The sequence below is a fragment of the Cygnus olor genome, chromosome 1 (genome assembly GCF_009769625.2).
Source record: "Cygnus olor isolate bCygOlo1 chromosome 1, bCygOlo1.pri.v2, whole genome shotgun sequence".
In the NCBI taxonomy this organism is placed as follows: domain Eukaryota; kingdom Metazoa; phylum Chordata; class Aves; order Anseriformes; family Anatidae; genus Cygnus; species Cygnus olor.
Genome location: NC_049169.1, coordinates 887,453 through 913,482, shown reverse-complemented (window position 1 = coordinate 913,482; position 26,030 = coordinate 887,453). Strand labels below are relative to the sequence as shown.

The following is a 26,030-nucleotide window of genomic DNA, read 5'->3' as shown; positions in this document are numbered from 1 at the left end:
CCCAAAAACATCTGCCAGGGCCAGGTGCCTCTGCTCCACAACCAGGTCGGCAGCTCACCCTCTGCTACTTCTGGGGCTGACGCTGCTCAGCCACGCTCACCCCCATCGCTCCAGGGCTCAGCTAGCACAGACGCGTAAAGGTCAGCCTGGGGGCGTCAGGTCCAGGGAAAATTGCTAAGGACAAAAGGGAGGGGGGGGGGGGCTCTCAAATCCTGCTGAGGCTGGGAATGGAGACGGTGCTCAGCTGGGTGCAAGTGCCATGAGCAGAGGAGTGCAGCAGCCCTGCAGGGCCATGGCATGGTGATGGGTACAAGGGAGAAGCTGCTGCAAAGGGGAGGTGGGCGAGCAGACGGGGCAGCGGCTCCTGGAAGCATCCTGCCTGCTGCCCAGTGACCACTGGGACTCCTCCAACAGGAATGAAAGCAAGGATTTCAGGTCATTACAAATTGATACCAGCATCACAATGCAGATGGTGCTGGGGGAGGACAGGGGATGAGGGTCCAGGCTCATAAAGGAGGCACATGAACCAGAGCAGAGCAGAGCAGAAAGGCCCATTAGATGTAGCTCTGGTGGGACAGTGAAAATGGTACTAATGTGTGTTTGTTGCAGGATATCTGACCTCCTTGGGAGGAACACAAAGCTAAACACACACAGCTGAGGGGAATAACGCCTGTGAAGCTGCAGGAGGATGTTTGGGCTGTTGAGGAACGGGCACAAGCTGGCTGTAGCTGAGCCAGCAGCTGCTGAGCACGGACCTATGCAAGCGCATTGATGCTGACCAAGATGCAGGAAGGCAAATGGCTCGTGTGGCGGCAGGGCAGGATGGGACGGTGCACACATTCAGGATGCAAAGGATGAATCGCCGCCAGGCAGCCCCACCAGCTGCTGGCTTTGGTGTGACAAAAGCCGCCGTGAAGGGAGGAGGTCCCCGGGCTTGCTCCCGTGGTACCAGGTGAGGGCCAGGAGTGCCTGCGGTGTAAACTTCTCCCACGCGGTTGTTTGGGAGAGGAAGGAATTAGGCTGAGGTTGGCTAGGAGAAACAGGAACGAGCCCAGTGCTGGTGCTCCAGGGGAGGCAAAAGCTCTGCCAGGAGAAATGGGAGCAAACAGGTGGGGGGAAGAGAGGCTGGGGCACACGGCGATGGGGAGGACGAGGCTGTGGCTGGGCTGACCTCGGCTCCCACTCCTGCAGATCCCCAGAGGAAAGGAAGGGCTGGGAACGAGCAGGGAGGCAGGGGAGAGGCAAGTGACAGGATTATGGACACCAGTGTGAGCTCCCCCTTCAGTAAAATGGCATTGCTGTGAAAATAGAACAAGTCTGGGGCTGACCCACGGCCACAACACATGGAGCGTGTCACAAGTGAACAGCAGCTAGCCAGGACGACAAAAAGCCAAAAATGAATAAACAAATAATCAATAAGAGGTGAAGAGCAGCATCCAGGAGTGCTGCTCTCTCTGGAAAGGAAAGCATGGCAGAGGCACCGCTGTAGAGAAACTGGATTCCTAAACAAATACATCTGAGACCCAAAAACAGGAGACAGCTTGGCTTAGGGTTTGTTTCTGTTTTTTACTATTATTTATTATTTTCTACTATACATTAGTGCTTCGGTCCACCACAGACACTGCAGAGCTATCGCACAGACACACGCACAAACTATATACAGAATGTACACTGTACAGGCAGGGCTGCCACGAAGGAGAACTGTACAGACCTTGTTACTATGGGGCGGCACGGCCGAGTCTCCTCGCTTGGCTGCTCCAGGCTGGAGGCAGCAGGAAAACGAGCAGCCTCCCACTGATCCTGCGCTGTCCAGGCCTTGCTCTGGAGTGGGGAAAATGCAGGAAGGATTCAGTCACTTCCATGACCTACTAACAGCTCCCCCACCCCGAATTTGGGCTACAAGGCAGTGCAGCAATGGGCAGAGATTGCTCGTGGAACAAAAACCCAGCTTCCTGCCCCTAAGCACTTGGCACTGCCTACAGGGTCCTGTGGCAGCTTCGGGCAGGTCTTGGCTGAAGTGCTGAACTCTCCTACCGTGTGGAAAGGTGTGCTCCAGAGCCTCCTACAGAACACGAGTGCAACAGGCTGCCAGACCCATCCCCAAACCCATTCCTTAGGCAAACATTCGGGCACTGGCCAAACTGGCAGATGGTGAAATGCAATTGCAGTAGCAGCAATTATGGGACCACCCTGGGGTTACGGTAAATCCATTTCCAAGGTAGCTGGCAGAAAGGCTGCTCTCTCAGGCAGAGGGCAACTACCTCCAGAACTCACAGAGGAGCCTCAAGTCTTTCCTATATTCGGCCCAGAAGCACGTACATGCGTCTCTCTTTCCCAGGAGGTGAAAGGGGACAGAATGACCGAGTTGGAAGCTGGGCTGCAGCAAGAACAGACACAGCCAAAGAGGATGCTCCTCACCGCCCTAAGCACAGGGCAAGCACGCACTTCTCACAGCCAGCCCTGCACACTCACACGAGCGCCACTCCACGAGTTTCCACTAGGCAAGGGTGCCACAGGCTGTAAAGATCAGATTCTCCACCACGTTTTATCAGCAAGTGGGCTGACCACATCAGATAAATCTCAGTGTTCAGGGCAGAGCTCCAGCACTCTCGTACGTTACCACAGCACACAAACGTGATACTTCCAAGCAGAGTAAATTACATTTGGAGGCCAGCTCCTCTCTGTGGAGCTGCAATAGCTATTCCATTCAGGCAGCACACATCCACCACCTCTAGGGAGCTCTGTTCCTTGCAGATGCACCAGACCATCTCTGCCTTGGAGAAAAAACAACAGCGTTCCACGTCCAGCAGTTCAGCCTCCCACTCCTATCACAGCCGAAGCTCTTGCTGGCGTGAGTCAGGCTGCTGAATGGGCAGCAACATTTTTTTCCACGTCATTTACATGTGGGGGACTAGCATCTCTCTCATTATCAGCAGGAGCTGTCCTGAAAACAACTCCCCCATACAGGGCTGGTCCTGCTTCTTCCAGGCTGGATGACGGCACTGAAATTTTGAGAGCCCAAGCACTAGACAAGGATGGATGTGTATATATGGGCAAAACAGGTTTTGCACAGCTTATCACATGCTGCTGAAAGCCCGACTGTCACTTTCTGACCTACTACCAGCCACACAAGGAACAGTTTTTCATCTACAGGCCCCTAAATCCAGCTCCGTGAAGCAGGATTAGACAGAATAGCGCACACAGTTCCCCACTGCTGCTACAGTTCTGATCCACATGCTCGAAATCATACACATTTGCGAGCAAGGTCCAGATCTGGTGACGTTGGCTGGATCAGGGAAGAATTTTCCTTTCCAAGTGCAACTGCAGCTGCCCGCAGAGTGGGAGGGCCCTTCCTTCTCCAACAGTCCCTTCGCCGTGCTCAGTGGTGGTGCAGCACTGTCTGGAGATCCTCTGGCAAGGAGTCAATGATGGTCTCAATATAAAGGCCCACCCGCTGCAGAGTCTCCTCCTTCACAGGAAGGTGCTGGCACCTGGCTCTTACCTACAGGAAGAGAGAGGAGAGAAACTGAGGATTTCTAAAACAGCTTCAGGTCCTCTTTCTGCCTTGCCATTGGCCAAGCAAATCTCCCACTGTCTCTTTAGCTGGGGTAAGAGAAAACGGTCAGGAAACTGTCACCTGAATCTCAGACTGATGAAAAGAAAAAACTTTGAATCCTCTACTGGGTTACCACTGAAGTTTCATAACTGTCCCATTTGCCAGTTCTCCAAATCAGGGAGCAAAGCAACAACCATGATCTATGTCCCTGGTCACTCCCTGACACAGAGACACAGAAAGGAACGAGCACAGGAAGAGGGGAGAAAAACCTACCAGCTTCTCCCGAAGTTTTAGCACCAGGTCTACAATCTCCACCTCGGACTTGTCCTTCATCCAGGCCACAATGTTCTAAAGAAAGAGAAGAACAGTTTTTTCAGGGACTTATCTTCTTTACAGAAGTTTTTTTTCAAAGAGATACCCCTAAGCAAAACCTGAAATAAAAGTGAGGAGGAGGTTTCTCATCCTCTTTCACAACTCTGCTCGCGGCACTTAAGCCTAAGTGAGCAAGACAGAGCTCTCCCCACTTTTCTGCCCACGACAGCATCAAGCTCTTGCCTGCAAGAGAAGAATCAAGGAAAGATGCAGCAATACGTAGACGGTGCCGGTTCCCTCCTCCAGTCAGCACCACGAATCTTGTGCTGTGCTCAGAATTTACATCTATTTGCAAGAGTCAGGCCTGTTAAAAAAGGAGACAGCTTTGGTATTCCCACACCACGCTTGAGGACCTGCACTGCTGAACAGTGAAGCGAGCGCTGCAGCTGAAGATGCACCTGGGCGGGATGCCAGAGCTCCCGGGACCATCCCAGCAGCTGCTCAGTTTAAGAGATTGCACCAGCAGTCACTACTAAAATTCCTACCTATTTTCAATAGGCATTAAGGAAGCCAGCAACAGATGATGTTTCCAGTCTGGGAGTCTGTTGGCTTGGGAAGGGCCTGATGAATGAAAAAATACTTGACAGAAGCAGCCAGAGGAGGACTGGCTAACTGGCTGCACTGGCTAACAAAGTGAGGGAGCTGGGCTGCTCATTTCCTTGTCCCCCACAAGTGCTGTTATTCCTCTGCTCTGAGGAACATGAGGCAGACCTGTGTTTCCCTTGGGCACAAAGCACTTGTCCCCACTCTATCAGCGCAGAATCATCAATAAACACCCAAGGAGTGCTCTCATCTCCCAGGTCTCAGGCCTGGGCAGTCTGGCACTGGTTTTAATACCTGCAGCTGGGACATACCGCTTCACAGATTGCCTCCAAATGAAGGGCTTCCAGTTTCTGGGTCATTTCCTTATGCCTCTGACGGTACCAGCCATCAAAGTTGGGAGACTTGAAGAAACGCCTGCAGAAAGTGAGGTGACATTGAGAAGAGGGACAAGGAGGGATCCAGAAAAGTATGCTGGGTCCAGATTTCCCTTCTTGCTGCAGCAGACACAGATGTTAGAGGAAAAGACATTTCCATACACAGCATCTTTAAGGATGGCAACCAATTATGAGCTATTTCAGCCTTTTCCTATCTCGTCTTTTCTTCCATCAGGCATTAACATGATACAACTGAGCAGCTTTAGCAGACTGTCACCAATGAAGGACAATCCTGCCAGTCTCAAACTCTCCTTTGCATCAGCTCAAGCCTGAGTCAATTTGAGAAGTGGTGCTCTCTTCTGTAGACTTATTTAGGACCACTTTTCCTGGGGAGTTATGATAACTAAGATGGTTCAGCCATGGGAAGAAATTCACATTCCTCTGCAGTGCCTTGCTGAATTCCTCCCCTTTCCTGATATTTGAAAGCTCTCAAACACTTGCTGGCACAGACCTGAGTCCCATATAATTAGCAATTAATGTCTCTCCCACATAAATAAAGTATCATCTAAGCTATGTCAATAGATGTGTAATTTCTACCCCTCCAGTGCAGCGCAGTAATAAGCCTCTGTTTTTACTGATCTACACAGGAAAGCGAACAGGGGGCAGCATAATACCTGTTTTCATCTCAGAGTGTTACAGATTTTTAGATCAAATTCAAAGTGGGATTGAAAAGCTGTTAACAAAAAAACCCAAGGGTTGTGGCAGCAGAGAAAGAAAGTTTAAGATGCCAAAAGTGAGCTGGGCAACCGGCACTTTAGCAGCACGTTCTTTGTAATTCTTTCAATAACAGTGGGGGTATCTTAGATGCTGTATTTTAGCATTTCCCTCTATTAAGACTGGCACGTGTAGTATCTTCCTTCACGCTATTTCCTCAGGCTACCTCCAGAGAGCACTTTGTCAGCAGAACTCAGGTGTTGGTTTTTTTTGCAATTACAGGGACTCCTTTGCTCGTGCACTCTCCCCAGCACAATGGAGTCCTAAACCGAGCCAAGATCTCAAGATGCTGCTGTGGTACTGACAGATGTTTTTGTAATTAAGGGTTTGACTTAGGAACACAACAAATACTACACACGCACAAAATCTCACACAGTTAAGAGCCCAGGAATACATAAGCTTCTGCATGTACATCAGTTCCCAGAAAATCTCAACCAATTTATTGAAACAGCTTGTTGTTTGTTACTATTTTTCAAAATATTAGATATCCAAGATTAAATCTTACTGTCTGCCACTCCCACGCCATAAGGAGTGGAAATGTTTGTTTCCTGCTGAATACATTAAAGCACAAAATGACAATGACAAAACACATTAATCCATGATCCTTATTCTCTGCTCACTTTCTGGGCTTTTTTCCCATCTTCCAAACCCTTCTTGAACTCCAGCAGCTTGGTGCTGTGACCACTGCCCTGGGGAGCCTGTCCCAGTGTCCGACCACCTTTGGTAAAGAGCCTTTTCCTAACCCCCAGCCTGACCCTCCTCTGTCGCAGCTCCACGCCATTCCCTTGGGTCCTGTCGCTGTCACCTACTGTGGACACTCTCTGATAAGTTTTATGCCCTTCTTATCCTGCGGTGCCCAAATCTGCCCACAGTACTCAAGGTGAGACCACAGCAGGCAGAGCAGAGCAGGACAGTCCCTTTCCTCGACCAGCTAGCTGTGCTGTGCCTGATGCACCCCACGATACGGTTGGCCCTCCTGGCTGCCGGGGCACACTGCTGCCTCATGTTCAACTTGCTGTCAACCAGAACCCCCAGATACCTCATTTCTGATTTTTTCATACTCAAATTGTAACCAACTATGCTTTATGAATACAAAGGGTATACTCTACTGCATGCTGTCCTAAATTATACCCTGAAAAGATGTATTTTAATGTTCTAACAGCATTGCCAGCTTGCAGTAAGACCGAAGTGGCCACTGTACTGAACGTGGTACAAAAGCATATGAAAACTGCTGGATGAGGACCTACAAGTCTTCTTACCCCATCTGCCAAGGACCAGACAGTTCAAAAAGATACATTCCTCGGAGGGCATAAATGACATAGCTGCTATCAGAGACGAGTCCCCTCCTTCCCCTTCAGTGAGGACCTAGGTGTTCTTAGGTTCCTGAAGGTAAAGAGTTTTAGCTTCTAAACCTGCATCTACTCATTTAATAGATTACTTGAAACACAGAACTGATTCAACCTTGCATTTGCTCTTCCTGACCACTATTAATCAATTCTTCATGTGCACGAGTTTCTTAGGTCACCAGTTTCTGTCCTGAAATTACCTTTTTGCTCCCAATTCTAATTTAGGATTTGATGTTCATTATAATCTACACCAGCTGTTAAGGAGATAAGGTAAGTAATTACTAAACTGTTACCTGTAGAGGCCTAACCAGTCACCCTTAAGTACACAGGTAAGTTGGGGACCAGCATGCTCAAGGGTCTTCATGAAATCATCTTGTCGGAAAGGGCGAATTTGTGGAGGATTCTGCACAATGGAAAGACAATAATACATGCACCCAAAAGAAAACGGGAAAATAAGGTCTATATTCACAATAGAAGAGACTGCACAAGGCAGATTCAAAACTATGAGAACTAAAGACGCACGAACATCTTAACCAGCCGTGCTAGCAAAATTTAAATTAGATTCACAATAGCTGAGCTTACTGCAAAACAGGAAGCATCTGTCCCAATGTTTGTTTCACTTTTTTTTTTTTTAAAAGGAGTAATAACCCTCTTCCTTCGATGAGGGAAGTTCACACAGTATATCAGACTATGTGATCAGCATATGGCATAATTATTCCCAATCCCTGCAGTCAAAAGAAAGCAGAAGAGACTGGAAAATTGAACTTACTTTCCATGGAGTAATGGCTCTCTGCAGAGGCATCAGACTTGCAATATAGTGCTCCTAAGAAATACCAATAAAAAACCCCAATGTCACAACAATCAAGGAGCCTCTTGCATTGTCACTGGCCATTATGGTCTTCTTCAGTGCATCATAGGCACAATCACCAGCCTCTTACTCTGTTTTTGCTTTAGACCAGGTCGGATGGGGCTCTGGGCAACTTGATCTGGTGGGTGGCATCTCTGCTCATGGCAGGGGGGTTAATGATGATCTTTAAGGTCCCTTCCAACCCAAACCATTCTATAATTCTGTGACTTTTACTTGCATTTTACATGAGCCTAAGTGTTCCAGCTTGTTTCCCACCAAGGGTCAGGTCACAAAACTACACGCTGCCAAAATCCTAAACATGATGTGAGAAAAGGTCAGGTGGGAAGAAGCTGGCAGGAAGGACGAGAATCCTAGAAGATACTCATTTCTCATTTACTGCCTCCTAGGATGATGTAGAAAAGAAAGTGAAGGAGCCAGACATGTGCACCTGAATGGTCACCAAAAAGATATTAATGGCCTTCTAATGAGACTAGACAGGGAAAGCCCTGAAATAAAACATTTGTTAAAATCTGCCTTAGGACAGCAATGGCCACGTGGACAGGCCTCCTAAGCCGTATATAGCAGAGCTTCGTGGAAGGGAGATTTTCACGCAGGCACTAGGTTTGACTCCAGTATTATGGGGCAAGAGGCATGTTTTGGGCTCCTGCCTCTTCACTACGTATCTGCTTTGACTACCAAATCACGGGGAATGACTATTCCTGTATGGCAGGAAAAAACATCCTGTCTTCACACATAATATGCTGAATATCCAACCTGCAGACTTGTACACTAATTTCTGAAATTTGCAATCGAGAGAAATTTAGTTTCTTTCTATGGAGTAAAACATCTCTAGAGTGCCACATCCTGAATCTCTTACAGGTGCTCAAATATAGGTGAATAAAAAAGGGCAAGTGCAAACTTGTCACTTAAGCAAGCATCTCCTGTTCAACCCCCCCCACCACCTTTACACCGCTCTGACAAGTCTCTGCTCAACTCACCAGGGGAATAATGAAGCTCTGGGTGAGCTCCAGGAGGTGACGCCTCAGAAGGGCACTTTGGACTTCAGACGGGCGTTTTCGCTGAATCCCCTGCAAGCACAAGCAGGGCGTTCACAAAGATGCTATTCTCTATTATGTAAATAGATGCAGAATTTGCAAACTCTGCAGCTATAAGCAACCAGTCCAGAGCAGCCTGGAAAGCCTACTGCCCAAAATACATACTCCACTCCCTGGTTAAAGGTACCACTCGTGTTTCACTAGATGAATCTGTTTCTCCAGACTCTTTCTTCCAGTAAGGATTGTCCTCTCTTAGGTTATCATTTGTGCCAGCATTTATTCCATGATATCAAGTGAAAAAAATTAAAACTGGCCTGAGAAACCTGTTCAAGTACACTTGACTAAATCATTACAAAGTTAAATCAAACTGAAAAAAAGCAGTCTGTTCCTTGCAGGATTTTGTCTGTTTAAACCGAGCTGTTAGCAGAGTTTTCCCATGGTGGCATAAATAATTTGGAACAGGTTGAATTACTTACCTTTAGTAATCTTTTTATCAGAGTTTTATCTTTGTGAAGAAATGTTTTATAAGAAGTGTAGATTCCTAGATTGAAACAAACAAAAACCACCATGTATGTAGAGAAGGCACCGTTATACTGTGCAGGGATAACAGAACTGAAGTTCCTAGCACAAACCATGGCAGCTGTGTCAGGGGGTTAATTACAAATATCATAAAAAATTAATTATAAAAATTTTAAAATTGCTAATGCAGCTAGCACTCGCAGCAGGATTAAAGCACACTACACTACCTCGAGGACTTTCTTACGCTAAACTTATGGTGAGATAACTCACTGGAGTCAGCTTATGGCTAGGCCTGACCTGAACAGTTAGTTAACTGACAGAGATCTGTATCTAGGTAAGCAAGTTCCTTTGACTTCAACTGCATCTAAAAAGCAACTATGATATATAAAATAAAACCAAGAAAATTAGAACCTGTTCTCTGAAACAGAAATAATTTGTTGAATTATTTTATATTGGCTTTTTCAATCTCAAAGATGCACAGTTTTTCTTTATTAGGTGGGGGACGCCATTACAGAGGGCTGTGTAGCAGATCAAGTATGAGAACACCGAAGTGTCCGTTTATTGCAATACAAAGAACAATGTGTGCATCGTATGCCTGCAAATCCCTCATGTGAAAGCGTAAACAAAATTAAACCATGCCTGACAAGAGGACCTACCTGGTTTTGTGTCTAGAGTTTTTAGTTTAGTTAGCTTCTTCACCTTAACTTGCTTGGGCAAGTCTCCTGTGGAAGGACATTAAATAATTAGTTCAGGTTCTGAATCTCCCCTCACAGCACAGCATGCATGAGACTTCACACTTGAGAACATTCAGTGCTACATTTCTACATCTGAAGTCATGCCCTCCCTTAACTCTATCCTCAGATAAGCCTTCCTGCTTGCTAACTTTGGTGCTAAAAGTTTGGACCAGGAACATGTTAAGGACACACAGCAAAAAATAAAGAATAAGTGCAAACCAACAAAAAAAATAACCTCCTCATCTCCCTCCGCCCTAAAAAACAAAAACAAAAACCTTCTCAGCCTAAGTGAAGCAGTTTTCTTGGCTTCGTAGACTCTTCTTGTCTATGCAATTTTCTCTTTCCTGCCTAGAAAGATTCTCATTTTGTTAGTTCTTCAGAAAAAAAGCAAGTTATTGTTTCAACAATGTTTTCATCATTGTTCATGCTCATCTTGCACGTCAACTGACTCAGAGCCTAGCCTTCCCTTTGGTTTCTCAGCTCTCACAGCAATGAAGGCATGTAAAATGATGGCTAGCACTACAGCTGCCAGCTCCCTGCTAGCCCCTAACAAGGTATAGCAGCACAAGAGGACTTGGATTCCACCCCTACCTGACATTCTGAGCTCCCCGACCCGAAGGATGTGTGGCCAGTGCTGGAGTGTTTTGATAAAGAAAGGGTTTGTGACTCCCACAACGATGTTTGGCCTAGAAAGAAAGGAAAAAATGCAGAACGATGCTACCCCCAGGGCATCCTCCATCCAGACAGTGGTGAGGGGGTAGCAAGGACCTACTGGCTACTTACGGAGCTTGAGTCCTGGTGGTATACTCTTTAAATTCACTGTCGTGGATAGTAAAATAGGGACGGTAGTCACAACAGTACCTCAGAGGGGCAAGACAGCTGTAACAACAGACAGAATAGTTGCAATATAAACTTCACAGAGAAGGAATGTGTGTTTATATCAGGTTAATGTCCTACAGCAGTGTTTTGTCCTGCTAGAGGTAACACTGTGGAGGAGTTCCAGGCCTTTTTTTTTTTTTTTTTTTTTTTTTTTTACTTAAAGAAGAGTTCAAAGCTGGGTAGAGAAACTACTCAGGGCTACGAGCCATCAAGTCTCTCAACACAGTAGACTCACTTTTAGTCTTCTCTGCCATTGGTGGAATGTGAGTAAGGCTGTCTTACTGTGCTATTTCTTGCCTTACTATGCTATTTCTTGTCATACAAACTTTCACAGACAAACTAAACCTAACACAATTGACTTTCCAGAAGAGTGTACATGAAAAACTGACAGAATTTATTATCATAGTTATCTGTATCTCAGAACGAGAGCATTACCTGGTAAGAGCCATAACCATTTCTGAAGAAACTGTAGGGGATGGTGCCATTACAACAATTGGCTCTCCCAGTAACATCAGTTCCCATAACATCTGGATATGAATTAACACTGGCTGAAAACACCTGTTAGTGAAAGGAAGAATGACAAACTCAGGTTAGAAAAGCAGTTCAGAAAAGACCAGGTGCTATTATTGCATATAAGTGTAACCAGATGTGCCTCTGGGGCATTTGAAATCTGGGACTGATTTCTGGTATCCCACAACAGAATGTTTTGTGTCGTTACACCTGCTACAGCTCAACCATCTTATACATGTTTAGGGAAACACTTTAAGCAATGTAAAGCAACTTGTAGCAGTATGTCCTTTGATCTAGGCAAAATAAAATGCACGCTGATTACAACAGATGTATGTCTATTAGAACAGTACCTACAGTGCTGAAAAGTTTATTTCAGATGCACAATGTGTATGCTTCAGGGCTTAAGCTGATCACCATCAGAGGTCAAGAAAAGAAACCCTCCTCTAACCAGGACCGTGGGTGATGTGTTAAAGGCCATACGTACTGGCTTAGACACCGCACAGGTTCTGCAAGTTCAGTATTCTAAATGACACTCTGCAAAGCAATAATTTTTGATTCTTCATTTGACAACTTCACTATCCATATGACTTATAGGATACTCTGAGCAGGGAGGATGTAAAGCAGATGAAGAGAAGAGGGTTGTAGGGACGGCGGCTCTCACCTGAAGAGATCCAGTTCATGAATACTTGGCAGAACCATTGGGGCTGGCAAGAGATTCTAAATGAGAAAGGAAAAAAAATCCAAAATTGTTAGTAAGTGGAAGCACTCTGACTGAAATGCCTTCTAATTTGACACATCAATCAAAGTAGCTCCTTCTACAATAAGCATAAGAAGAAGAGAATGAGATTAATGCTTGGAGATATAAGTCAGGAATAGATCTGGATTGGGCAGTCAAGCTCCAAGTGAATTTCCTTTCTTAGAAGAGAACCAAGAATCCCTTCTTTTCAAGATGTTAAAGACTTCCCATGGCTGCTCCTTTGTTTTCTGGAGCTTCCTCTAGCTGAAGACAGAGCTCAAGATACAGATATAGGCAACAAGGGCTGGAAATATAAGTACCAAAAGTTCAGAAGTATGTAAAAGACAGTAACATTATTAAATTGATAGAAAAAAAAAGGAAAAGCTGAGATGAACAGGAAACAAAATCAAAGCTGAATCAAAGCAGTAAAGATGTTCTGACTGCAAACACTACAAAATAACAAGGAAGACTAAGGCAGAGTCTCATGAAGGCCTACCCATGCATTAATTCCTAGGAAAAAACAAAGTGAACAAAAACCATGGAAACAACGCACATATGTAACTGGAAGCACACAAGTTCTGTGCAGAGCCCTGTTTTGAAATACACAGCCATGACAGCATGTGGCCTGAACCAGATGGGTAACGAACTGCACTGATCCCAGGCCAAAGTGGTTCCGAGTGGGACTAGGTCCAAGGAGCCCCAGTTCTTCTACATCCTCCTTTTGTACTAGGCTAGCTTCTGCCCATCAGTGGCTTGTGTCACGCCACACTTTGTCTCACCTCTTGATTGAACTGCTTCACTGGACTTGATCCTGGCTTATCCACCCTGGATGGGATCCTCACCTAGATTACAGTTAAGAACAGACAGGTTAATCAGGAGATGGAATCAGTTAGCCGTGTTGCTTTCTTCCCTAACAACCACTCTCATGGAAAGCTTTCTCAATTTTCAATTGCACTGAGGTTAGGCATAAAGGGAAGGAATCTAGAGTCAACAGCAACTTTAACATCCAAAAGAAAAAGGAGTACGTGCTCCACTTCCTACTTTGTCTCATTCTGCTGCTGAGTATCATCAGCAACACATACCTGAATGACAACTCCCATCACTGGAAGGTTCAGAGTCTGTCCTGGCACAGGAGGTGGCCACTGATCAATCTCATTGCACACTGCAGGGACACAGACAAAGGAAACGGTTGAAACTGAAGGTCAATACAGCTAATTCAGCTGGTCCTGCGAGTTCTGCCAATTTACTTATCACTCACTCCTAGTTCACGTGTCCCCCCGGCTAGTTGCAAACAAACACTTCACCAAATAATCGTGCAAGTTTAGGTCAGACACCAGACTTATGTCTGCATCACTGTTTCCAGTGCAGACCCAGCAGCACTACAGTGTTGACAAATGATGATTAAGTTGCACAGTGCAATAAAGGCCCAGACAGAGATGTAGCATTAGCAGTTTTTTCCCCTCTTCGGGAATACATTGTACACAAAACTGACAGCATCATCCATTAGGATTGTCAGACATTTCCCATTAATGCATCCTTTACAGCTGTTTATAATTTTGACAAGCCAGCCATTTGGATGAAAGTTTTTCCCTGTTGGAATTTGTTTCAGAACGAACTAGTTGGGAACATTTCAGCTGTCTTTCAGGAACCTCCTGATAAAACCTCTGAAAGATTTCAATATGCAAACCATCCCTCCTAGATCTGACTGCTCACCTGCCTCCAGGCATGGCTCCAGCTTGTCAAAGTATTCTGGAGCAATCAACTGCAGCAATGACTGGAACAAGTTCACATACGGAAGGCGTGACACCAGCACCAGAGACTGAAAAAGCAGTACATTTAGGAGTCAGAGACCCCCTGCCGAGATAATTTCTAGCACTGCATATACCTATACTGCTTACTAGAGGACTACTCTTAAAAAACAACATCAACAACATGAAAGAACTCAAAAGTAGCACTTTCACTGGTGAAATTCTTGCTAGCTGAGCCAGCAGTCTTAGGGAGATGATAGATATCAAGGAGTTTCTTAACAAGTGATCACAGCTGGCAGCTTCTAGAATGGGGCCGCTGCAACTAAGATGGATGAGTTTGTGATCTAGCAAAAGCTCAACTGCAGGAAAAATAGATTTATAGATATTTTAATAGATTAATTTAAATTAAAAATAAAAATAAATTGGCAATAGGTTCAAAGCTACAAAACCAACCATAGCAGACAGAGGAGTGCCAAGGAACAGGCAGCTGAAACTTAAATTATATATACAAATGAAACAAAGGAATGCTGGGGGAGAAGAAATAAAGTAATTCAAAGCAATGCTAATTTATCTCAAGCAATGACTTTTGGGTTGTTACGGTGGCTTTTATTATTTTTTATAAAATATATCTTTTGTTAAAAAAAACACTTTTCAATTCAGTCTCATTGGGGGAATTCATTACTACACTGATAATTCTCCTCCTCTAATCATTAAACCCCCCCTGCCATGGGCAGGGATGCCACCCACTAGATCAGGTTGGCCAAGGCCCCATCCAGCCTGGCCTTGAACACCTCCAGGGATGGGGCATCCACAGCTTCTCTGGGCAACCTGTGCCAGTGCCTCACCACCCTTACAGTGAAGAACTTCTTCCTAATGTCTAAACTAAATCTATCCTCTTTTAAAGACCATTCCCCTTTGTCCTATCATTACCTACCCACGTAAAGAGTCCTTCTCCATCTTTTCTATAAGCTACCTGTAAGTACTGAAAGGCCGCAATGAGGTCTCCCCAGAGCCTTCTCTTCTCCAGGCTGAACATCCCCAGCTCTCCCAGCCTTTCTTCACAGGAGAGGTGCTCCAGCCCTCTGAGCATCCTTGTGGCCTCCTCTGGACCTGCTCTAACAAGTGCACATCCTTCTTGTGCTGGGGGCCCCAGACCTGGATGCAGCACTCCAAGTGGAGCCTCACAAGGTCAGAGCATATAGGGACAATCCCCTCCCTCCCCTGCTGCCCACCCCTCTGGTGATGCAGCCCAGGATGCAGTTGCACTTATGGGCTGCCGGCTCATGTCGAGCCTTTTGTCCACCAGAACCCCCAAGTCCTTCTCCGCAGGGCTGCTCTCAATGAGTTCTCCCAGTCTGTCCTCATGCCTGGGATTGCCCCGACACAGGTGCAGCACCTTGCACTTGGACTTGTTGAACCTCATTCGGTGCACATGGGCCCACTTCTCCAGCCTGCTTCAGGGAATACGAGGAAACTCACTTCTGTATTAACGTATTTTTGAAAGAAACTCCTTGTCACTGCCTACAGATGGATGGGAGAAAGAACAGCAGGCCAAACTAACCACTGGAGCAGGATGGAGCCCCATTTTCCAACAAGTTACCAGACAGATCTACTATGAAGCATTGCTCTTTGAAAAGTAGGTGTTCAAAGTTTATCTGTTCAAGAGGATGCCCTTTTATTTTCTGAGGCAGAAAGTCACTATCAAAAGAGTATGGGCATGCCCATCCATGGAGAAAAATTAATCTTAAGATCAAAGTAAAATATTTTCCTTCTCTGGAAGGAGTCTGAAATTCCACCCTGTCTCAGGTAGCTGCTATACCTATCTGCCTGAATAATACTACGCACTTTGCATATTTACACTGAAATAAGCATGCAAGTTTACACTATTTTTTCCAGTGTCAGTGTTAAAGGAATTTATGATATGAGGCAAGGTTTGTGAGGTAATAGCAGTGTCATTGCTGCCAGTTAGAAGCAATCCACCCAGCAGGCAATTCATTCCCAGACGGCTTCTAGGAAGACGAAAGATTAACGAAATAAGAGCAATAATAAGAGCAGGACTGAGGTATAACTGGCACAGACTGCAACAGTGAAGTATATCCTCTCAGTGTCCGTAACACTAGAGCATGTACTGAAGGAAACGCTCGAGTACTTCGGGATCTCATGATTCAGACAGCAGGTCACCACTCATGTGATTAACACACCATGGCAACCCCATCCAGGTTTGTTTGGAATTACACTTTCCACATATTCCTGTTCTCCGTGACCTTTGCTGTTTCCTGCAGAAACCCTGGGGGTGTCATGTAGGAAGTGGTGCTATTTTACAGCTACGGAGAGGCGCCGCTTTACAGCGACATACCAGTTGAGAGTAGCGAGCTATCTGGTTTCAGTACTCACCTTCTGAAAATAACCTCTCTTCATCGAGCTGTCCTTGACTTGCCTGAAGTATACGTAACCAAAGTAATGAGCCGACTCCCGCTGCAAGAGAGACCAACAGTGCTGTTACGGAGAGACCGACTGCTGCTGCCCACAGACCCCCTCCTCCAGCCGCTGACCGAACACCGCGCCTCACTGCTGCTGTGACGCAGTTACAGCACTCCTTCCTACTCACCCAAATCACCCATGCTGGCTCTCTGGCAGAGTTTACCACATGGGAAGACAACAAGGCGATACAACCACCGAAATTCACAGACCACGGCCTCGAGGCAGGCCCTTTCACTAGCCCCTCTCTGCAGCACCCTCAGGGCTGCACCCTACAGGACTAACTGCAGTTTCTGCTAACAGCAGGAGGGGAGCCAACCCCCCCGGAGCTCACCCTGGCACCCCAAGCTACCTCAGCTCTGCTCCGACTGTCCGTTTTCTTTGCCAGGCAGAGGACAGCGCATTGCTGGACATGACACACCATCTCCTGCAAGGAAACGTTCCCTACCAGACCCACTGTGCTCCCCTCTACCAGGCATTTAAGGACAAACTTTGCTTCAGATGGAGGCTGCAGCTCAAAGCCGAACGATGCCTCATAGCATCCGTGAAAACTATCAGATTGAACACAAATCCCAAAGTTTCAAGCACCTTCTGTCTTCTAGGTTCCCAGAGACATCAAAAAGGAAGAATAGTTATCGGTGCTAAACACAAAGATCTTCCTTAATACGATTGTCCTACACACCATAGGCATCATGGTTTAAGGCACCTTTCTCTTTTCAATATTATTTTTCCACAGCAGAATCCAGGATTTTGGCAGTTTTGCTTCCCTTCTTTAAAGGCAGGTGAATTTATAAGGCAGTGTCTGACAACCAATTACTACAAAGCAGTAAAGATGTACACAAGCTGAACAATCTCTAAACCAGAATTTCTGAAAAGAAATCCTACTACTCCCCCCTCAGACCAGCAATCCATTTCTTATCACGTATCACAAAGGGATCGTGTTAAAAGGCACATGCACAGGAAGAATCATCTCATTTGACAGAAAGTAGAAAGCAGAAGAGGACAATTTGATCTGATGGCCATCTGCTCTAGAAAAAGCAGCAGCAGTGCTGAGCACATCCCTCCTTCTGCATGAAGTGGGCAGAGAACTCACTGCTGGAAAAACCACAGCTAACAGACACTCCCGGTATTGATGCTTGGGTATGGTTAAACCAACAAGCACACAAAGCCGAAGTGCACGTATGTGTCGTGACAGTTGCACTGGCTGTTTTTACATACATACATCCTGCAATAAATACGAAGAAGTGTCCTCCCTCAACAGAACAGGCAAACATCTCATTCACCACGGACAAGGACATTCTCGTCTTGCCTCACGGTAACGTGCACAGGTAGCTGTGCACTGGTGGATGTCACCTGGGTCCCACCACTCACCTTCCCCTCTAGCTCGACAGGGGCACTGCTCTAATCTGGGCTCCTCCCGATTCAGCTCCATCGCTCAGAGCAGCTGCAATTCTCAACACGGCCCTCTACACATATTAATGTGGAAAGAAATCCCTGTGCTGAAAGCTTTCTTCTTTTCTGACTATTCTCATGGCTCAGGAAAACAACCAGAGACCGGGAGTAATTTAGGCACAGAAAACAAATCAAAAGTGTATTTGGATTTTAAACCCAAAAGCACCACTGTTTGCTTCATATAAGTAGAGCACATGAAATGCAACTCACCTGCAGGGTGAGGGGTGCTTCTCTGTTGTACTCGCCATCATCCTCATAATGAGCGGTCCTCTGTCCCCCAGACTGGCGAAGACGGAAGCTAAACTGAGTGTCCCCCAGGCCACCTGAGACAGGAGACCACAGACGTTCAGGAAGAAGTTTCAGTAAGGGGAAAGCTGAAAATTGCTTAAGTCAGAAGTGCTGACAAAAACAGAGACAAGAAACTCGGAAACAGAGCAAAGGGACTCTCAGGACCCCAAACCCACTGCAAGACAGGGAGAACCCATCACTGAACGCAAGAACCGGTACCATTAAGTTACACCTCGCAAGGTCACTGCTGGGAAACTTACAGACATCGGCCAGAATCATCTACACTGAGTAGCTGCAGCTACCGCCTCTCATCCTACATTGAAAAAAAACCTACAAACAGCCTTAAGCCAAGACCACACAAATGCTGATTTAAGCAACAACCCCCTGCACAACGGTTCTAGCAAGTGAGCTACACAAGCACCGCAGGCGGGAACCTCCCAGGTTATACAATATTGCTCACCCCTGCACCAAGAAAACAGCAGGAAAAAAAAAACCATCCTCTGGAGGGGACAGGATGGGCAGGAGAACTTGGAGAACCGGGTTGAGTACTTACAAAGAGGTCAGTTACGAGGAAAGAGCTAAACGTGCCAGAGCTCACTGAACAACCGCCAAGGCTAAACACCCTAAGGCACACCAAGGGGTAAGGGACGTGCTCCCTTCCCACCACAAAGAGTACAGACTGTCACACCTGTTACAAGGATATCACCAACAGTAAGTAATTGACTTCAATAAAAGGAACATCTGGTCTGAGTGCTCACTAGGCTCTGAGAAACTAGCAAAAGTCCATCCTTAAAAACATTTAAACTAAGCTGGGCAAAACTGTAGAAAACCAAGAGTCAGGAGTCAGCCTTAAAAAAAGAGGTATTCGCATGAATTAACATATGTCCTATTGCCACCTTTCTGATTTATAAGCACAAGCTTTGGGACTACTTCTGCTGTGAAAGCATCCTCTCCCCATTTATTTGTCTTCAGCGAACGCTTCAGCCGAACACAGAAATGCTGACAGAGTCGACAGCTGCAAACCTCAGGAAACTTACCCTTCGTGACTGTTTTTTAATCTTTTCTATGCATGGGTGAAGCACGAGTGTGCGGGATTATCAAGAAAATATCCTGTCACCCACGAGATCGCAGACCCTGTACTGAGAGCAATCAAAATGGCACCGAGCCTCTTTGCTCAGACTGAAGGGCTGGGCGCTGCTTGCCGTCTCGGCTCTGGAGGATGCAGCCCATCAGCCTCTGCTCCATTAGACGATGACTCACTCTCTCCATCGCGAACCCATTTCTTTCATAACAGCGACGAGCCACCCGCAGGCGAGGCCAGCGGATGCCACCTACCTGAGTAGGAGTCTGGGAAGGACAAGTAGCAGATACTGGTCTTCTGCAACAAACACAAAAACACGGTGAGAAAACCTCCAGCGCTGCTGCCCAGTATCGTTAAAAACAGGAAGAAAAAAGCAGTTGTTACCTCTTTCTCTGTTAGTCGGAAGTCGTAAGGATACACCAACTGCAAAGGGATGAGAGGCAGTAAGTCAGTCACGCTGTTCCCCCACGGCTTCTACACGCCGATAAACATTGCTTCCGTACAGCAAGTAACTTGTTTTTCCCCGAAGTAACATATCCTAGAAGCAGGTTCACCTACGCATTACAACCTTAATGTCCGTACCCTATGCACTGAGCCTTTCACAGCCTGTATTTATTACAGCAGATCTGGAGACAGACAGAATAGCTTACGTTTTACTTAGATTTTAACTAGAGAGTGGATGGCTCAGTGCACAAACAGCCTCACGACCTCGTTGGTAACTCCTCTGCACAGATTACTGATATGCAAACACCGCCTTCCTCTGAAGCAGGCAGGACAGGACTGCCTCAACACCACTTGAAATTACATTAATGTATATTTACTCTCCAAGCCTGGGAAGCATTAACCACAGAATCATAGACTATTGAGTATCGATATTCACTTCTGACCTAAACAGAAGTTCACAAATTGCCCCAAATCATGTCCTATACAGAAAGCTTTGAACTTTGTATATTCCTAGTTGTTGTTTGCAGGAAGGTCACTTTTTGTTTTGATTCTTTGATTCCTGCTAGAAAGTCACTTACAATACATTAGAAATACCAAATATTCTGAAGGAGCGAGGAAAGCTGGCCTTCTGAGCTGCGGGGAGGTAAAAAAAGATTTCACAATAAAGAAAGGAGAAGACAGACAGTGGGCACAGAGTAAGAACGGCTTTGAAAGTGAAGTTCTGCACACACGTGATGAGACATGGCAAGAGGAGGACGGCAGAGAGAAGGCTGACAGCCCTGGCTGGTGGAACAGCCTTCAGAGCGGCGCCCAGCACGGGCACGGCAGGGCGAGATTGCTGTCCTCAAGGGCAGGGGAAAGGACGCAGCGATAATCGAGAGGGAGACTACGACACCAAAGGTTCTTGCAGCATGGCGAGATTAGAAAGCAACGTATCCTACGTATATTAAGCAACCACCAAGTCTGACGGTAGACACGGTTTGTATCCTAGCCTCCAGGGTACAAACATTTATTTATACGAGTGAGGGGTCAGCTAGGGACGCTGTTCACAGTGACTAAAAAACAGTAAGTGATCAGCAGAAGTTGGGAGGGATCCAGAGCTCTGCTTTAGCCTCATTGATCTGGGATCTGTTGTTAGAAAGACAAGCCGAGGTTTATTTTGTATGGCGAGAGGTAGGTCTGGCACAGACCTCAGGATTCATGCTTTGTCAGCATACCAGTGACAGCTGATCTGAGTAACGCCCAATTTATCATCCAGCATTGCAGATAAAGAGATCTTCAAGAATTTTAAAGTATCTAGTTAAGGATCCTGGCTTTGCATCTGAGCTGTGGGCATGCCGATAATGCTGCTTCTGCATTTACTGTAACGCAGTGAAGGAGAACTCAGTGCAAGACTCCTCGGGTCAGGTCGAGCACAGAGCTGCACACAACTGCCATCCATCCACAGCGAGATCCACCACCAGGAAGTCTCAGTGAGGAGTAGGAGAGGTGAGAAATGACACAGCCACGGCCGCAGTGAGTTGCATGAGCCACTTGGCAGAGGATGGAAACTGAAGTACGTACTTACAAATCCGTAAAAGTAAACCACGCAGCCCTCACAGCACTTACTGGTCGGGAAGTGCCGAAACTGCTTAAAGAAGCAGATGAGAAAGAAACTAGCGCCGAATGACTTGAAAAACGGAGACCTGCTATCAGACTTCCGCAGCTCCCAGGCGGTAACTCTGTCTGAGGTCAGCACCGGTCACGCAGCGCTCAAATCAGCAGCTCTGCCCCATGCCCGGCCGCTCGCGGGGCTATAAATACCCAGGCGGGCCCCCTGCCAGAGCGCAGCGAGCTCACCGGCTGCCTCGCTCAGCTCTCACCGTTCCCCTCGGATTCTCGGGCAAAGGCAGCTAAACCAGCTTCAGAGAGAGCGCCGAATGAACAATTAAAAGTTGTGCTGATCAGCCTTCGGTTAAAGCTTCACAGGAAGAAGAGAGCTGCGAAGAGGCCGGAGCAAAATGATCACGTACGTGCCACAGCGCAGAGGTGGCGCGGCGGGGCTCAGGAAGGGGTGCGCTACCGCTATGCCACGGGAGCGGACACTTCTCCGGTGCTGCGTTTTTGTATTAGACCAAATTCTTGTGGTTGTGACTAATTTGATGATCGTACACTTATTTTGTTAATCCCCCTACAGCAACAGCTACACGAGACCTGCACGTCTGACCCCGACGCATCAAGGAGCGCAGGATCTCACGGCACCGTGCCGTCCACAATGCTTGCTTGTGATCTAAACTCAAGCTGAAGCCTCAAGGCAGACTTCTAATTCTCATACTGCCTTTTCCGGGGCACCTTTCTGCAACTCGATCAGACCAGGTGGATACTGACGGCTCCACGCTGCTTTGTTAGGATATTTTGGGCCCACGCTTGAGATTTGCTGAGCACGTGTTTCACTCGGAGATGTGTGCTCAGCATTACGGAAAAAACTAATTCAGGTCCAAATGCTGTCTGAGCACAGAAACACTGATGGATCCCACAATTCAGATACCGTGTTTCTGAAAACTAGCCTTCACCTTCTGCATTTCTGCTTCCCCTTCGGTTCGACTGTCTGACGCGTGCCCTCTGTGTTTGGTGTGGGGGGAAATCACTCAACAATGACAAGATTAAAGAAACAATCTAAAATATTAAGTATCCTAGTTTCTAGAAGTTTTCAAAAGCAAAAAGACAGCAAACAAAAACACTTCTTTATTTGTGTTAGTCCCTGGGTATTACAATTCAAGCCCTTTTGGGCTACTTCTACATCATTTTTTGGTGATGTGGCTCCCTCCCATCAACAGTGAGTTAACAAGCGTGGAGGTGACACACGTTGTTGAACAGACCCTGAGCACTAAAGCGTTGCTGGTGGTGCCTGCAGCTGTCATAGCAACGAGGAGAATAGCCCAGAAAATGACTTCTGGTGACTGAAGCAACACAGCTTCAGAGCAACAAAGTGCCTGTGTCTGGAAAAGCTGGGGAGGGAGAGGTCAGCGCTGCCGTGCAAGGGGATGTTCTGGGAGCAGGGGACGCGTTTTCAGCGTGACACAGCCCGTTCTGAGGGATCCCTCAGAAACGCATCCTCTCTCCCACCGCTGCTTTCACTGTCTGGAACCGACTGCTTGAAGAAAGGTAAACCGGTGGGTGAGTCAGAAGCAGTAATTATACCCAATTTCTGCATTAACCTATGTTTTTTGTGACACCTGTGCTGCTATTTAAATATGTAGCAGAAGAGTCGGGACTCGCTGGATCCCAGGGTGACGGTGTATCTACACTTGCACAAGTCAGGCGACGTTCGGAAACCTGGGCAGACCCTAAAGAAGCTCCTGGCTGCAAAGTGACACCCGCAGAACCCCGACTCCGGGGGCTGCTCTGCCGTTCCTGGCGGCGCTGCTGAAGGACACACAGCACACACAGAGTGGGCTCCAGCAGCATGGCTTCCACTTAGATTTGGGCAGCGAAGGAAGAAGAGGTCCTTTATCTGGAAACAATGCTACACTCAGGGAAAAATAACCTTCAGAAAGACGACAAAACCCAGTTTGTTTTGCTCCTGGTTGGGTTTCTTCCGGTTAGGTTTCCAGCAAATGCGTTTTATGAATTCACAAAGGCTTCTTTGCAGAATAATTAAATATGATTGTACCACAATGAGCAGCTAAGAAATTCCAACGCTTAGACTTAACACACCCAGGGCACCCGCAGAGTACTGAAAAGAACAATCCTTGTACCACTTTATACAGAGGGAGAAGCACCAGAGATCCCGGGGGGGGGGGGGGAGGAACAAGGTGTGCACCAATTTCCATTCCAGCAGGCCGAGGAGAAGGAAAGCAAAGCCACGCGTTATGAAGTCTCCAACTCTGCCCAGTGGGCAGTTTTTGGCAGGAGAGAGGCACCGCCACCTTACTCCTCACCACAGAAGGGAGCGCTCCTCAGTTGTGCCCCCGCGGGGCACAGCCCTGCAGGTCTCAGCAGACCCCGACCAGGACAGCGTGCTGCCGCAGCTGTCCCCCGGCCCCAGGACATCCCAGTCCCCTCACCACCGTTCCATGCGTGCCTCTTCCTACAGAGATTTACTGAGATGATGCAAGCCTGTGGTGCAACTCCAGAAAGCGAGGCTTCCCTTCCTTCTGACTCGCTTTGCCGTGAGCACGTGAGGTACTGCGAGTTACCCCGAGTACCTGTAGCTGTCACTGCACGGTGCTTGGGTGTGGGAGCAGCCCCTGTCTATAAATCACTCCTCGGAGGGCCGTACCTGCATCCACAAACCACACAACGCTCTGTCAAGATCTAATCTCAGCCAGCTGTGCCGATCTGTTAACACCTATGGCAAGCCTCCCGTGCAAACTCAGCCAGGACTGAAGTCCCACGGGGCAGGGTGCCACAAACGTGGTTCCAACCCTTTTTTTTTTAAGCTAGAAAGTTGCAGTCAGAAGCCAGATTCATAAAACTGCCTCTTCACAGCTGCAGAACTCAGCACGCCTGCAAGCAAGCCACAGGATCTGGACCCGATCTAAAACAACCAAAGCAATAGAGAGAAATGGGGAATAAGCAGAGGTAACGACACTGACCAGTGGCAACAGTGCCCTCCCTGTGACAGGGGACGGGTAAGGAAACAGGTAAGAAAGCACCTTTGTGGCTAAGTATCAAAACACACCTATGAAGCATCAAATTGCAAAGGCTCATTATTATCCCAATTAATATCCCAGTATCCATGTCCTCTCCAGGGTATATCAGGTCTGGCTCCACAGGAAAGCACGTAGAGCTTGTGAAGTTTAGGTCTATTGCATATATTTTTGTTTTCAGGCTTCATGGAAAGAAGCACATTCAGGTATTTTTAAGGAAACCGAGCAGCAACGGGCTGACAACCTCTAGCCCTCTTCGTTCCCTCCAGAGGCTTCACCCTGCCCTCAGAAGACGAAGCCTCCCTCACGGGAAAAGGCAGCGCCAACCTCCCCGCAGCACGGCCGGGCAGGGAGCACTGCCCTCCCTTACGTAACGGGCACCGGGGCCTGGATCGACGCCGGGGGTCCGGCACCAGGCCCGTGTGTCACGGGGCCTCGGGAGAACACCACCGGCTCCTGCCTCCTGTCACGATACGGGCCTGGGGCGCCCAGCTCCCCCCACCGGGCGCCCAGCTCCCCCCACCGGGCGCCCAGCTCCCCTCACCGGGCGCCCAGCTCCCCCCACCGGGCGCCCAGCTCCCCTCACAGGGCGCCCAGCTCCCCCCACCGGGCGCCCAGCTCCCCCCACCGGGCGCCCAGCTCCCCCCACCGGGCGCCCAGCTCCCCCCAGCCCCCTCCCAGACACAAACCCTGTTCCAGGGAAAATCTCCCCAGAAACGGGCTCCCGGCTCGCCCCCCCGCCCCCGGGCATCCCCCGCGGCCCGCAGCCGCCCGGAGCCGCCGCCCCCCCGCCCCGGTCGCACCTCCATGGCCTGTCCCAGCTCCAGGTCGAAGGTGACCACGCACACGCACTCGAGCCAGGCGGAGAAGCGGGCCCAGGGCAGCGGCGAGGCGGCGGCGGGGCGGCGGGGCCGGGGCCGGGCCCGGCTCAGCGCGTCCATGGCAGCGCCCGCTCCACCGCCCCGCCCCGCCCCCTACCGGCCGGCCCCGCCCCCCGCCGGCCCCGCCCCGCCCCCTACCGGCCCCGCCCCGCCCCGCCGCGCCCCCCGGTGGTGCGGAGGCCGCCCGCCCTCCCGCCGCCCCCCCCCCCCATCGCGGCGGCCCCGGCCGGGTGTCATGGCGGCCGCGGCAGTTGCCATGGAGCCGGGCGGAGCCGCGCCTCGGCCCCGGGCCCGCAAGGCCGCGCAGGGAGGCCGGGGGCGGCCGGCTCGGAGCGGGGGGGGAACGGTCCCCGGAGCCCGGGCCGCAGCGGGGGTCGCTTGGGCTCAGGGCACGGCGCTTCTCCCCGCCGCGTTAGTGCGTGGGGCGGGAGGAGGGTGACTTCTAGGAGCTGGTAAAGCAGCGGCAGTGAATAACAGCTCCGTGGCAGGTTTCCTGAGGGGGTGGCTAAAACCTGCTCGCTTTTCGTTGTTTGTTTATTTATTGCTAGGCTACTGCTCTGCCTGTGCCGGGCAGGGAGCTGATAAGCGCGAGGGCTGCTCCGAAGGGAGGTGTAGGAGGAGCAGGGCCTCGGGCTGCCTCATATCAACCTGTCCTCCGAGCATCCCACCCGCACACCGGGTGCCCCCCGAGAGGTTCGTCTGCTGGGCTACGTGCTGGAGGAGCTGCTGTCCGAGGAGCTGGCGTGCTCTTCCCTCAGTATCTCAGGATCACAGAATCACAG

The 26,030-nt window shown here is 48.5% G+C and overlaps 1 protein-coding gene and 1 long non-coding RNA gene across 3 annotated transcripts; both read right to left on the bottom strand.

Annotated features, from left to right (window-relative positions):
• Positions 1-1,537: 1,537 nt before the first annotated feature.
• DENND6B (DENN domain containing 6B) lies at positions 1,538-25,341 on the bottom strand. Of its 2 annotated transcripts, XM_040545074.1 has the most exons (20): positions 25,171-25,341; positions 19,677-19,715; positions 19,547-19,589; positions 18,134-18,246; positions 16,388-16,468; positions 13,959-14,064; positions 13,328-13,407; positions 13,025-13,087; positions 12,171-12,226; positions 11,435-11,557; positions 10,904-10,999; positions 10,712-10,806; positions 10,043-10,108; positions 9,344-9,408; positions 8,811-8,900; positions 7,735-7,788; positions 7,259-7,368; positions 4,783-4,885; positions 3,830-3,904; positions 1,538-3,502 (listed from the first exon to the last, which is right to left on the bottom strand). In XM_040545074.1, exons 1-20 carry the CDS (start codon positions 25,306-25,308, stop codon positions 3,380-3,382), a joined length of 1,719 nt encoding a protein of 572 aa, XP_040401008.1. In that variant the 5' UTR covers positions 25,309-25,341; the 3' UTR covers positions 1,538-3,379. The 2 variants fall into 2 exon arrangements, with proteins under 2 accessions (XP_040401008.1, XP_040401012.1); XM_040545078.1 differs by lacking the exons at positions 1,538-3,502; positions 3,830-3,904 and adding an exon at positions 4,113-4,232.
• LOC121064002 lies at positions 22,448-24,847 on the bottom strand. The gene is made up of 2 exons (XR_005816272.1): positions 24,400-24,847; positions 22,448-24,255 (listed from the first exon to the last, which is right to left on the bottom strand). It is a non-coding gene; the product is annotated as an uncharacterized LOC121064002 (long non-coding RNA).
• Positions 25,342-26,030: the final 689 nt, after the last annotated feature.